Genomic DNA, 15,344 nt, shown 5'->3' on the forward strand with positions numbered 1-15,344 from the left:
TTAACCAGTGAGTTTCAGAACCTTCCCCAGCAACCGCTTTTCCTGGATTTCTAGAGAATGGGAATAGTGACCATTATAACAAATGAAAGTAAAACCCTCCCCTGCTTTCAAGCCCCGCTCTCCAGATGTACTCATGGAGAACACAGAAAACACTGCGTGAGGTTTGGAGGGAGGTGCTCCTCAGTGTGAACTGCTGATACATGCCATTGGGTTGTAGACTATTCTTGACAGTCACTGAGTTGAGAAGTGATTTAACGTTGTAGATATTTCAGGCACAAAATGAGGCTTAAACAAAATAGAGAAGGAATCAGAATTCCCAGGCCCTTTTTCTTTATTTGCAGCAATATCAAACCATCCATTTACAACATTTCTGGTTTCTCACCAGCTGGAATTAAGTAGGTATGTCTCTGGGATCATGTAGTTGTTTGCATCCACTTTTGATCTAAGAAAGGAACAAATCCACACGGAACACAAGGCCAGCAGGACCCTCAGGAGTGCCACACCTGAGCACACAGTGAGGAAAGGAGAGTTGTTCTTCATTCGAGAGTGTGAACAAGTGGTCACCCTTAAGTCAGACCGTCAGCCCAAGACACATTTTTCTAATCCCCTACCCTGAAATAAATTGACCAATAAAGCCCAAAGATTTAGTACAAGTGGCACCATTCATATTTGCTTTCCTCTTTTCTCTCTTTACACAAACACCAAGTAAAATGCAGGTGAAACAGATGAAACACAACCAGAAGCTGACTTAGAAACTTACACTAACCCTAAAGAATCTAAAAATTATGATTTTAATGTGAATCTGTTTAAAATAAAGCCTTTGGCGCACTGCTCTTTAAGTGAGGCAACAGTCACACTGCTAGAAGTCCCTGGATGGAAAAAAATGATCAATAACCTTTTCAAAACCCACAAGGCAGGTTGCTTATGCTTTATTTACTTAGCTGTGGTCATGGAGACTATCCCAATTTTCCCATAAAATCCTTTTGACTATGCAATATCATGGCATAGAAGACTCACAGTGCCACTGGACATAAGGACAGAGGTTTTTGTTTTTTATCATTAACCATGATTTTGGGTGATGTTTGAATGGGAACATTTGATATGGATGGTCAGATGAAAGATACCAAAATGTCAGACAGCCCATCGACTGCTGTTGCCATGAGATTCAACAGTCAACATCAGTCTGATAAGCTACCCGACAAGGTGGTACGGCCATGGAGATGTCACGACGGGAGGCAAAACAAGCAGACATTCAGGCAGGATTTGATCAAACAAATCAGGCATTTCTGGCCTGTTGAGATTTAAACCCAATTCTACTCTCAACATAATGTCAGTAGCAATTTTCCTAAAGGAAGAAAGTGAAATTGTTTATTTCCCTCTCAAGCAAAACAAAATGACCAAGTTCAACTTGAAACATCCCGAAGGAAACATCACATAATAACAAAACTGAAAAGGACAAGAAAATTAAGTTACCTATAAAAGTAAATTTCTGTTAAAACAGAGTACACGCTGAGCTAAAATTAACACATGAGAAAAGTGTAGTTTTTTTAAATGAGTTATTTCTCTCTCCCGTGTTCTTTGACTTGCATACTACCATCGCTACTGCTTTCACAATCCAAGAAATCCCCTCCTGACACCCGTCCTTATGGCACCATCTCACTGGGGTGCAGTTAGCTGCCCAATTCCAGCAACAAAAATTGATGTTGTCTCTTTTCATGCAAATAAAAGAAGGCTTAAGAAATTACGGTTGTAGGTGGATTTGGCAAGGCTGCCAATCAGTTGACAGAAGCTACTCGGAAGTAAAAAACCAAAACGCTCAAGAAAACGAACACAATTTTGGAATGATCAAAGAGGTCTTTATAAAGATTTTTCATGACTTCATTCTAAATATACAGAATAAAAAATGGTGTCAGCTCATTCGTGAGACACCAACCAGATTTCCCTTATACTGTCTCAAAATTTTAAAGATCAATTTCCCAAGAGGGTGTGCAACGCATCATAAAATGGCCTTTTTTTTTGGTAGGTGGGAGAGGAAGGGCTGGGCAGGATGGCAGATTAAATTGTACCATGATAGACATGCACGACTGTTATCCCATCTAATATTTACATACATTTTGATGATTTAGAAAAACAAAGCAGTCATTTGTGACAAGCTTAAAAAGCTTGACATAGTTAACATACTTAAGAACTTTTTTTGTGGTGTCTGGAATTCTCTAATTGTACTATGTGGGCCTTTTGAAAGTAACATAGAAGGCCATTTCCTGTTAAGCTTGCTGCTGACCATCCCATTCCACCCTCTTAAAATACAACTTGAATTGAATCGAGGGTGGACACCTTACCTTAACACACAAAGGAAAAGTATGTCAGTGCAAAATATGGACTAAACTGTTTGCAGGAAAAAAAAAGTTAAATCGAAACAGGATGGAAAAGGGAAGTTTTTTTCCTGGTTTGGAGTCCTCCCAATTAAGGCAGAACCCATCCATTCTAGTTCCTGCTGTTAAAAACTTTTCCTGCTTATTTAGTTTTCTCCTCTGATTTTATCCGCTGCTGGATTCTTTTGGCATAACTTTGTGCCATGGAGTTAATGATGGACAGGATGAAGTAACACACCATTGCAATCACCAACTTCTCGAACATCCAGGACAACCAGTTTTCTCCCTGCAGGAAGAAATGCGGAATGAGCCACAAGAAACACTTCATTTCAGTAGTAAGATGGGGGTCATCTACAATGTTTTAGAAAAAAATGAGACCATGGGAGCCTATAGCCTATAAAGTCTAAAGATGAAAAGTCTCATGTCTCTAGCTACCCTGAAATAGACATGTGGGCCCTTTTACACCCAGTTATTAAGATTTCACTTTGTTGGCTATAAAGTTCATGTTGATGCATATGGTTCAGAATGGGCGACTCTGAGGCCATCCCTTATCTCTTACTACATAAGAATAAAGTCTGCAGACACTTGTACAGGGCAGTGTCAAGAGAGTTATATATTCTTGCTCCAAGACTGGGAGCAGCTTTTAAAACATAAATGTTATCTGTTTCTGAAATCATGTTTGGTCAGTTGAGGGAGCACAGGGCCACAGAAAGAGTATAAGGTCATCCAAAACCAACCAACCAACCAAACAAAAGAACCCAACTGCGCTTCCTTCAAGCTTCCCATCTCAGGCTACTGCTTACTCATCTTCTTCTAGTCATTTCCCTTTGTCACAGAAAAGGCTTAGTTTAAGTTAAAGTTTTTATGTTCAGCTATAGTAAGAGCCTTGATTTATTAAAAAATGATTATTTTCCCACCTCTGAAAAGAAAAATAGTGCAAAAATGAAGGGAGATGTTCCAGTGACCTCAGTTTTGTGAAGCTATAAATGTCAACTTTTAAGTCCACTCAGAAAGTATACTTGCTAATAAATAATTTAAGATCAAGGCAATAACTCATTCTACATAACAGATCTATTATTTCCCACCAGCCCTAGCCTTGACTTTGGGAGATGCACAAAACAGAAGTTACATGTTCTGATTTTGACAAATTTCCCAGTAGAGACCATGGAGCCTCAACGTCTGTGAGGGAGACTTGCAAACAAACCTCACTCTATTTGTGCCTATGCAGTGAGCCCTGTGCGTGATTCCAGCCCCACACGGTGGGGGAGCGGGGGAGTCTCACCTGAGGTGCGCCCATTTCACTCCGGTGGTGAAGCTTCTGCCGCTGGGCCTCCAGGTACTCCTGGAATGGCTTCTGCAGAGACGGACCTATGCCGGGGACAGCACTGGAGGCAGGGACAATACCCCAGGAAAAAGGTACATTTGGGAAGAAAAGAAGGAAAAATGTTAAGGAAAAATGCACTTACCGCCTGGATTCAAAAAGCAGGGACTGGTAGAAAGAAAAAACAAGTAGAACTATCAGCAGAGCTGGTGAAGTCTTGAGAACTCTTTTTATGGATAAAAATTCATCCTGTAACAACCCCATAAAGGAGAAAAGCCTCTCCCACCAACACGTCTGGGAGAGATTGGGAGCTCAGCTCCTTGCTTCTAGCAGAAGAGTTCATCCTCAGAGTGAGGCCAGCTCAGCTGAGGCTGCTCACTGGTGTGGCACAAAGCGTAAAATGAATGACTTCTGAGAAGTCCCACATTTATCACCACCAGTTCCTGTAAGAACTGGTTTGAACCGATTAATAAGGAAATGACTTATGCTTGTGTCATCCCCAGTTGAAAAAGAAACTGCCCGCCCTCTCCCTGACTTGTCCCATCTTCTCCGAGGGGGCGGTACTTTCTCAATCTAAGTCCTTATTAGGACAATCTGTGCGTCATCCCTTCCCAAAAAGAATGCATTAGCAAATTTGGGAGGCACCTCCCACTAGTCAGAAGTCAGTGATTAACAAAGGAACAAAGAAGGAACGATGAACCTTGAATCACTTCATGGTTTATGGGAGATGGTTTGCACAGAAACTGCGGTACATTACTAAACAACTTGTTCTCAGATGAGTGGGATAGTGATCGCTGATAAGCTTATGTACTCGGAGCTCCCTCTCACCCAGAACAAGGGGAGGCAGTGCAGTTAAACCGGTTTGGTGACTGTAACTACCGGACTCCCGTTTCAGAAATGCTTGCAGGCGGTTTTTAAAATGGTAACTTGGGGCAACTTAGAAAACCAAACATCTCTATTTTTCTGTCCCCTTATTTTCCCACCAGTCTAATAGGGCCAAAAGGTAAACGCGCCCAATCTCTTTCCCGGGCCAGCAAAAGGTATTTCAACATGTGCCCAATGCTCTCCCTTTTCAGCAACTATTAGATTAACGTCACCTAATTTCTAGAACAATTCAGTTGCTGCTTTCTGTAATAAAAAGCAGAGGAATAAAGGAAGAGATTTTTTTTGCTATTTACCGGAAGCTAACAAATATATAACTCCTGGCTGACACTTTTCTTTATTCCTTTTAACTATAAACCACCAAACACTTAATGAAGTCCTTATTTTGTGTCCAACACTGTAACTGGTGCTATGGGGGGTGGGGGAGTAGTCCATGCCCACAAGAGACTTAGAATCATTATGGGGATTCCACACACACACACACACACACACACACACACACACACACACACACTGATTTGGGAACAAAATAATTTAAAATCAATACTTAATTTTTGGGAGTACAGAGACATGCTCCAAAGGAATTGAAGGAGAGCGACTGGTGGGGGGGTGAAGCTGTCCTTTACGAATAGTGAAGATGATTTAAAAACCCTGAAGGGACATATGCGGCAGAGGCTCCAGCTGCACTGACTGGACCAGGAGACCACACTGAGATGGAGAAGGGCAAGTCTCCTAACCTACGGTCCCAGTTTCTCTCTCACTGACTTTTTTAAAAACTGAATTTATTGGGGGTGACACTGGTTATTAAAATTACATAGGTTTAAGGGATGCGATTCTATACCACAGCATCTGTATACTGTATCATGTGTCCACTGTCACTGACTTTCACGTGGCCTTGCACTTGTGGGATACACCAGAAGAGCTGAGTCTGAGCTGTTTCTGTTTTTACTGCTGATTCTGACAAGAAGGGGCAACAATAGTACTACAAATTTTCTCTTTAAAAGAGAGATTTTCCTTGGGTAGTTCTTTATATAATGCAAAGGGAATGCAAATACCTCACCATTTACACTTGAAACAAACCACATGAATACAAAAGAGAAAAATTCTAGTGAAGTATACAAAGACTGGCTTTGAAGACTGCAGATTTATAAGACATTTCCTTCAGAAATTGGTTCATTCACACTTAATACCTATGTCATTAAATTCCCAAGTCAAGCCATTATTTAATTTTTTAAAATGTGAAAAAAACTCTTTCATTTAGAAAGGCTGAAATGATTGTATGCTAATGTAAACAGCTAGGGTGTATAAGAAATGACTTGAAATTTCCCTTTTTGATGTCCTATAGGTGCTGGATTCCATTACATGTGTCTTTTTTACAAAATTATTTTTAATATACCTTTACTGATCTTAGAGAGAGAGAAGGGAGAGGGACAGAGAGATAGAAACATCAGTTGCCTCCTACACCCTCCACCCTCACCCCCATTGGGTATGTGCCCTGACCAGGAATCGAACCTATGACCTCTTGGTTCACAGGTCGACATTCAACCACTGAGCCACATCAGCTGGGCCATTACATGTGCCTTGGTCTTTCTCCAGACCTCTACCTTCTGAATGGAAGTGAGTACAAATATGGTTTACAATTTGCCTCAAATCATACTTGGGATCCAGGGTCAAGTAATTATTTACAGAGAAAATTAAGAACCAAATGCGATGAATGGTCTAATTTTTTGTTTTTGTTGTTGAGAAAAATGAGGGAGGGCCTGGCAATCATTCAAGACCCTCTTCAAAAGAATTTGGAAAGATAAATAATTTGCCATTGGAAATCCACTTTAGCTGATGGAGAATATATGTCCTTATATATTTACATGATAGGCAACTTTCCAAGAATTATCTTGGGCAAAAAAAAAAAAAAAATTATCTTGGGCTGATGCTGAGATTAATTTTTCAAGTTGCTATGGTATTACTATGTTTTGGAGAATTCTTGGTGGTGGGGTGGGAGCTTCAGTTTCTCATAAGAGACTAGGAAAATAGCTGAAAATAGAGAAATTAAAAGTTTTCATAGCAACATATTAATCACCATTATGAACAGATGCCACATGATCTGAATAAACCTTAAAAAAGTTAACATATTTTGGTTTTAAGTGTTATATAACCAATGATCAGATTCCTCTTAATCCACTTTATATATTAATCAAAATTTTAGTTTTATTTTCATTTCTCTATCTCTACAAACCATGACATAGAGCAGATGTCTCAGCTTATACAAGGCACTCTTATACTAGGGTTTTCTTAATTAACACTACAACTATTTTAGTAATGGACTAGATAAAAATTGAAACCACAGCTGTCACTATTAACATGCATTTAAGACAAATAATAATGCTAGCCTACAGCTTCATCTTTCCAGTGATAGTCAAGCAGCAGACAAAAGTGAGAGTCCATTCTGACATTTAAGGTTAAAGGTTAATTTAAGGCATATATGGGAGTGGGGCGGCAGCTGGAGGAGTAACCTGCAGTACAGTTGGGTGTTTTTTGTAGTTGGCTTAGGAAATAGCTTAAATGCCACTCTCTGAAAGCCGTTCAACTCAGAGACCCTGTGCACTTGGCTGGGAACTCTCATCTCAGCCCACAGTGAGTGGGGAAGTCCTTTGTGTGCTGAGTAAATTCAAAGTTCTTGCAGTTTTGTGATACAGAAGAATATATAATAGGAGAACCAACACACAGACCTATTTTACAGTCAACTGTTGGACTAAAATATGCTTCACTTAGCCTTGTAAATAGCCACTTTATCTCAGTGAGGAAGCTGTAAATAAAGTAAAGAAAAAAAGAAAGAAAGAAAAGAAACAGAAATTGATCTCATCTGCTTATCCTTGCTGTAAACCTACAACACGGTGGGTAGAAAAAGCTTTGTGACAGTAATATCTTGAAAACTTATATTCCTGGCACACACATTTTTCAGATAATATAACTCATGAAAAAATAAATTTCCAACAAATTAATCTGATGGCAATTTTTGAACTTTTGTTATGGATTTTAATAAAGGAAAGTAAACAAACAAACAAAAACCCCTAAGAAAATGCAAACAAAAGTCCAGGAAAAAAGTAAAGGAAAAAAACCACAGAAGTCTAAACCCAGCCAGAGCTCAGAAGTGGTTTCGTGAGAACAGTATTTTGCTGTGCTTTTACATACCTAAGGATGTGTTAAAACAGGACAAACTTTTCACAAAATTCTGTCAAGGGCCCTGAATGAATATGCAAACAAAAGCTATTATATTTAAATAGTTTTTAATACATATGTGACTCTGCTTCCGGAAATCACTTATCTGATAAGAAATCTGCATTTTTTAAAATATGTATTTTTATTGATCTCAGAGAGGAAGGGAGAGGGAGATAGAAACATCAATGATGAGAGAGAATCATTGATCAGCTGCCTCCTGCATGCCCCACACTGGGGACCACGCCCAAAATCTGGCATGTGCCCTGCCTGGGAATTGAACCATGACCTCCTGGTTCATAGGTTGACGCTCAACCACTGAGCCACACCAGCTGGACAGAAATCTGTATTTTTAATTCTCCTCATATTGGTCCATTAGGAAGGTCTGCATTATTCTCTGTACCCACAAAACTCAGAAAACCTTCCAGATGAAGATCACAGTCGGCAGAGGCTGCATGGAGAGTGGGTGGTGTGATTACTCTAGTCCAGTGATGGCGAACCTTTTGAGCTCGGCGTGTCAGCATTTTGAAAAACCCTAACTTAACTCTGGTGTCGTGTCACATATAGAAATTTTTTGATATTTGCAACCACAGTAAAACAAAGACTTATATTTTTGATATTTATTTTATATATTTAAATGCCATTTAACAAAGAAAAATCAACCAAAAAAATGAGTTCATGTGTCACCTTTGACACGCGTGTCATAGGTTCACCATCACTGTGCTAGTTTTTCCACAAAGCTTACACTTTCATTTGTTGGTTAGTCCTAAGCACACACCCATTCCAAAAATTCATGATTCCTCCTGTTTTCAAGGGACTCCTTTCAAATTGTGTAACTCTCAAACTAGGTTCACCAGATACTAATATACTAGTAAGCAACACACCATGTGATTTGCTTTGAATCTCTTTTTCATCGTACAGATAGTCATCAAATTGGGACTTGCTATTGGAAGACCGGAAGTTTTCCTGTCCCTGATTCTGATTCTGTTTGGATTTTTCCAGCCAGGTGTGTATTTTGGTACTATGTGTCATCATAAAACCGGGCACAATGCTTAATAACAAGAAATAACATGATCTTAAAAAAACTGATTTGTCTTATGGTTTAGCTCTATTTACACAGGGCCTATATAAAAGTTAAGCAGCTGAAATGCTTAAGAGAATTAAATGGGAATTAATAAAGTAAACTTGTATTTAATGCAGGCTTTGTTCCTTTCTTAACCACTTTTTTGAGGATTTTAGCATTAATGTGATCATGTACATTTCACTGGCTTTCCAGAAAACATGCTGTCTGACATGGGTTCCTAGTAAGGTTGTAAGGTAACGAGCCTTTATCTTTCTTAGAAGAAAATGTGGGCACAATGTTTTTTTACCTTTGGTTCACTGTGAAGTACTTTGAGACTAATTTATGTAACATGCCTCTGATGATGAATCATATTGTCTAGGCTAGGGCAGCGATTTTCAACCGGTGTGCTGCAAGAATTTTTAAAACATGCAGTACATGGCTAGTTAGTCAGGGGCACTGACCTCTTTTAAGCCCTTAGATTGTCAAATAAAAAGATGACAACAGCCAACACAATAGCTGTTCGGTGTGAATGAGTCAAAGTTATATCTATTTTTTGGTTGTTGTTAATCCCCACTGGAGGACATTTTTCCATTGATATTTAGAGAGAGATGAGAGGGGAAGGGGGGAGGGAGGGAGAGAGAAACATCGATGTGAGAGAGGCACACAGATTGGTTGCCTCTCACCCATGCCCCAACCAGGCTGGGGATCGAGCCTGCAACCCAAGTATGTGCCCTTGACGGGAACTGAACCTGGGACCCTTCAATCCAAGGGTCAGTGCTCCAACCGCTGAAAAAAAAGTATTTTTTGCTGCGCTGCAGATTTTTAGTAATTAGTTTATGTGTGCCATGAGATGAAAAGAGGTTGAAAATCGCTGGTCTCGGGTGTGATTAAACCTTTGAAAACGTAAAAATATGAGAAAATGCCTTTAGACTAAGATTCAAGGCAGGAATAGTACAAAAAGAAAGTAAGGAGAGGATTTAATCAATTCTCCTGCTGCTATAATTCAAAAAGTATAACAGAGATCTTTTGAAGCAGACTACCGATGATGACTGGTACTTTCTGACAGTGGCTTTTAAAGGCAAAGGAGTCTAGATCCGTGGTCGGCAAACTGCGGCTCGCGAGCCACATGCGGCTCTCTTCCTAAGCCTTAGGAGTACCCTAATTAAGTTAATAACAATGTACCTACCTATACAGTTTAAGTTTAAAAAATGTGGCTCTCAAAAGAAATTTCAATCGTTGTACTGTTGATATTTGGCTCTGTTGACTAATGAGTTTGCTGACCACTGGCAGATCAATAGTCTAAAAATGTTTTTGATGTATGGTATATAATACTTATGTAAACAGTAAAGTGCACAAAAACAAATTTAAAAGTATACAAAAAAGTTGAAAAAAATTTAAATTATTACTTTATTTTTTAAAAATTTATTGAATTTATTGGGATGATATTGGTTATAAAATTATATAGGTTACAAGTGTACAATTCTATAATGCATCATCTATATATATATATTTTGTTGTTTTGTTTTTAAAAATATATTTTTTTATTGATTTCAGAGAGGGAGAGATAGAAACATCAATGATGAGAGAGAATCATTGATCAGTTACCTCCTGCATGCCCTCTACTAGGGAATGAGTCCTCAACCTGGGCATATGGCCTAACCGGGACTAGAACTGTGACCTCCTGGTTCATAGATTGACACTCAACCACTGAACCACACTGGCCGGGCTATGTGTTGCTTTGTGTTCACCACCCCAAGTCAAGTCTCCTTCCATCACCATTTACTTCCCCTCTACCCTCTTCTATAAATTATTACTTTATTATTTTTAAGTAATAAAGGAAGGGGGAAGCGGGGAGAGAGAAACATGGAAGTGAAAGAGAAACACGGGTGTACTTCCCTGGCTTGGGATCGAATCCGCAACCTAGGTTCGTGCCCTGACCGAGAACTGGACCGGGGATCTTCTGGTACATTGGAAGATGCTCCAACTAACTGAGCCACACCAGCCAGGGCTAAAAATTACATTAAATGCATTACTAATTATCATAGCTTTCATGCTACCATTAGTGATATTTGAGGCATATTATACACTTGTCCTTTATTAAGATTGTTTTGGCCGATTCCTATAGACATGTACTAGGAGTAGGTGAAATATCAATGCTTTTTTTGCTGTTTCTTGTGAGTTCATTATTAGTATTATCTTCCTTCTATTGTTTATTTATAGGAAACTCTTTAATTCACTGCCTGTTTGTGAGGGTTAGTTTAGTTAAAACTAGGAATTACATGCTATAAATCTGATTAATGGAGATAGAAAAAACATAATAAATTGCAACATGCTTATCGTAAGCCCCCTTTGTATTGTGGACTTCCTACTCTTCCATATATATATATGTAAATGTTATATATATGTGCTACCATGATAATGTTATATATGTTATAAAAACACACACAAAGAAATAACAAAGATCAAAATAAATATAAATAGAAGTACTAATATTACCATGAAGCTAAACTGTAAAGTGTACAAATATTACACTTTGTTCCCAAAAGGTAAAAAATATTTTAAGACTTAATTAGAAGACCAACTCAATGCAGGATTGTTAGGTAATATATTAGAGGAAATAAAAGATATATTTCTACAAAGATGTGGACCATCTGTCTCTTTTTCACTCATTCTTCTAATAGGCCATTATGAAGAGGGCCCTTAAGAATCTGGAAAGCGCCCTAATCGGTTTGGAGGGTAGAGCCTTGGCCTTCAGACTGAAGGGTCCCGGGTTCGATTCTGTTCAAGGGCATATGCCGGATTGCAGGCTCAGTCCCCAGTTGATGATTCTCTCTCATCATTGATGTTTCTATCTCTCTCCTTCTCTGAAATCAATAAAAAAAAGAAAAAGAAAAGAATCTGGAAAGCCAAACTTCAAGGGACTGTGTCCACAGTTAAAACTTGTTTTTCAAAGGAATATCAGGATCTTTAAAAATTTTCTTGGTTAATTGAGGATTATTATAGTCTATCAAAACATCAAATTTATCCTCCGACTCCAGAGAAATCTTCTATCAATTGAGATTTGGCTCAGGAGCACAGGAGGAGAGCCCCAACCAGAAAAGCCAACAGACGCCTCTTCTCCTAAAGAGACTAATCTGTACAATTATGGTGCCTCTAGGTAGGATATACTTTCAGGGATGAAATAAAAGCCCCTTCTCTTCCCACCCCCACTACATCTTTTGTACAAAAGAGGCAATGACAGTTTGGCAGAACTTTAGCAACATGACTGACTAGAAATTTTCTTTCTTGATAACAGTCTTATAAATAAAATAATTCTGTTTTCAGAAATGTACACACTTTAGTCAAACACTACAGAGTTAAATTTTTCTCCCCACCCCGTAGGCAGTGATCTAAACAGGCTTAACGGTTAGTATTTTAATGAGTTGTCATTTCCTGTCTGATAAAGGTTCTCACAGTATTTAACCACCAGTTTCCCTGGGGCCCAACCAGTACTAGAGTTCTATTCATGGTGACTCAGAATGGATCTCAGACTCCTGGCCTGGTTCAACAGTGATAGATTACCCTGAAAATGAAACTTTCCTCCTAAGGTAGAATGCCCTGGAGAGAGGGGAGGGGGAATTTATGATGCAATCCGAATAAGCCAAAGGCCATCAGGCTGATTTCCATGATGATTATAGCCTTTTAGTCCTCAGAGATTAGAGAAAACAAATAGGACAAAAAGAAAAACAAACTGATATCAAATAAACCCAGGAATATGACAAGTAAATGAACTGGTGCTACCTGAAAATCAACTTATATTTAACCTAGTAAAAATGGATCCAGTACTCCTGTGTGACTTGAATGAAAGTGTTATTAATTTTTCCATTTAACTTGATGGGGAATTTCTTTTTTATTTTTTTTAAAATATATTTTATTGATTTTTTTACAGAGAGGAAGGAAGAGGGATAGAGAGTTAGAAACATTGATGAGAGAGAAACATCGATCAGCTGCCTCCTGCACACCCCCTACTGGGGATGTGCCCGCAACCAAGGTACATGCCCTTGACCGGAATCGAACCTGGGACCCTTGAGTCCGCAGGCTGACGTTCTATCCACTGAGCCAAACCAGTTACAGCTTGATGGGGAATTTCAATTTTTGAGGCTGATAACAAAAATTGGTAACTGGTGTATTCTACTTGCATTTGGATCTGAAATGTAGTAGCCCGCCCCAAACCAAGTTCCTTTACATCTCTGGATCTTGCAAGATACCTCAATAAAATAAATTCAGAATAAAACCTATGCAATAAATAAACAACCTATGGCTTTCTCATCTATATAAGTTTGGGTTGATAGCCTCCAGCACCATTTAAGATAAGTTGTGATTCAACTTCAGGATTTGGAATTAAAACGTCTTGAATTTCATTCACATCTGTGCCCCTTTCAAATTATTAAAACCTCTTTTGTACTCAAGTTAGTCCATTGTGTGCTAAAGCAGTATTATAAACACATGACACCCTCCCTTTCTAAGTGGCTGGGCAGAAGGAAGACCACTGCTTTACATAGAAACATTAGGTGTATTGTTGCTACTGCCTTACAACATTATTCCTATTACAGGCATCTTTCAAAAAAAGGATTTGTAATTATCCTTGCTTTTGAACATTTGGAATTGATTTCTGTAAGAGTTAGAATGAAGGGAAGACCTCCTTATAATTAGCAGCTACTCTGTGAAATATGCTATCATTAAAGGGAAGCTTTTGGAACAAAACTTCATTTCAGAATTTAGACTTGAGCAGGAGTCAAGCAGGCATTTATGTTAATGAATGAGGCAGAGCTAAAGGAGTGGTCTATAAGAATCAAGTAAAAGTGATTGGTTGTCAAAACAAAATGTGTTAAAGTATCAGACAAAATAAACTTTAAAACAAAAGCTATAATAAGAGACAAAGAAAGATCCAGCAATTCCACTTCTGGGTACTTTTCTGAAGAAAATGAAACACGAATTAAAAAAGATATATGCACCCCTATGTTCACCGAAGTATTATTTATAATAGCCAATATATGGAAGCAACTTAGGTGTATTCAATAGGTGAATGGATAAAGAAGAAGTGAATACATACATACATACACACACACATATATACATATATACATATCACACACACAGAGGAATATTACTCAGTCATGAAAAAGAATTAAGTCTTGCTATTTGTGACATGAATAGACCTAGAGGGTATGATGCTAAGTGAAATAGTCAGAGAGACAAATACTTTTATCATTTCATTTATGTGTGGAATCTAAAAAACTAAACAAATGAACAAACAAAACAAACAGATTTTTACACAGAAAAACAGATAGAGGGCTGGGCGGTGGGCTTACAGGCACAAAGGTGAAGAGGATTAAGAGGTAAAAACTTACAACTAAGTCCCTAAAGTACAACATAGGGAATACAGCCAATATATTACAATAACTTTGTACGGCAACAGATGGATAGTGGATTTTTTGTGGTGATCACTTTGTAAGATGTATAAATGTGAAATCTCACTATGTTATACCCCTGAAATGAATAATACTGCATGTCAACTATACTTTAATAAAAAGAGCTTTATAGTTCAGAAAAAAATCAACTGATTTTAGTTAGAGAAAATAACAGATTAGAGGAGCTTTATATGGTGACCAATCAATCAATCTGTGGCTGGCTTGAAGATCCATTGAATTATAAGAATAAAATCAGCACTAGGGACCACTAAAGGTCAAGAATAGTTTGCAGAATTTTAAATTTAAGGTGACATGTCTTTTAGATTATTCAAAGCGGTGTGATGCTGAGTGGATAAAAAAGTGATAGTATTGATTGGAACTCAATAACATTTAAGAACAATCCAATTATTTCAATTATTATTACTTAGGCTGAAAATCACTATATGTAGATTACTAAGAAAAAAAAAGTAATGAGTTCCGCTCTCAAAGAACTTAATCTAGTAGGATGATGAGAGAAAAAGATATATTTATACCCACAAAACAAAACCGGTAGGTTTCTCACTGAAAGTAACATGGGTAGTAACTAGTTTCAGTTATGCCAGGAACATACACGAATGAATGAGAGGAGCGTGGACAGAAAGAATTCATGCTGACCCCTTACTAAATTCACAAAGCAGCCATTTGAAACTGATTCTCTTGTCCAAATTTTCAAGTTCAAGCAGATTACCTCTTTCTCTAACTCTGGAACAGTGGGTGATCACTAAATGCAAATTTTCTACCCACACCCTCCCTTTTAAAAAATGTTTGTTTTTTATTGTTTTTAAAAAATGTTTTTATTGATTTCAGAGAGAGGAAGGGAGAGGGAGGGAGAGAGAGAAACATCAATGATAAGAGAGAAACATCAATCAGCTGCCTCCTACATGCCCCCTAAGGAGGATGGAGTCCACAACCTGGGCATGTGCCCTGACCAGGAATCGAACCACAATCTCCTGGTTCATGGGTTGATGCTCTACCATTGAGCACACTGGTCAAGGCAACCCTTC

At 38.3% G+C, this 15,344-nt stretch overlaps 1 protein-coding gene across 1 annotated transcript in view; it reads right to left on the reverse strand.

The window, feature by feature from the left end:
- Positions 1-296: 296 nt before the first annotated feature.
- Positions 297-15,344, reverse strand: part of VMP1 (vacuole membrane protein 1) — a 102,191-nt gene continuing 87,143 nt past the window's right edge. Inside the window, exons 12-13 of the mRNA XM_081109040.1 lie at positions 3,655-3,757; positions 297-2,658 (exon numbers count right to left, since the gene is read on the reverse strand). Of these exons, the coding sequence (XP_080965166.1) occupies positions 2,515-2,658; positions 3,655-3,757 (247 nt within the window). The 3' untranslated portion in view covers positions 297-2,514. The remainder of the gene's footprint in view (positions 2,659-3,654; positions 3,758-15,344) is intronic.

The sequence above is a fragment of the Myotis nattereri genome (genome assembly GCF_964212035.1).
Source record: "Myotis nattereri genome assembly, chromosome: 16".
In the NCBI taxonomy this organism is placed as follows: domain Eukaryota; kingdom Metazoa; phylum Chordata; class Mammalia; order Chiroptera; family Vespertilionidae; genus Myotis; species Myotis nattereri.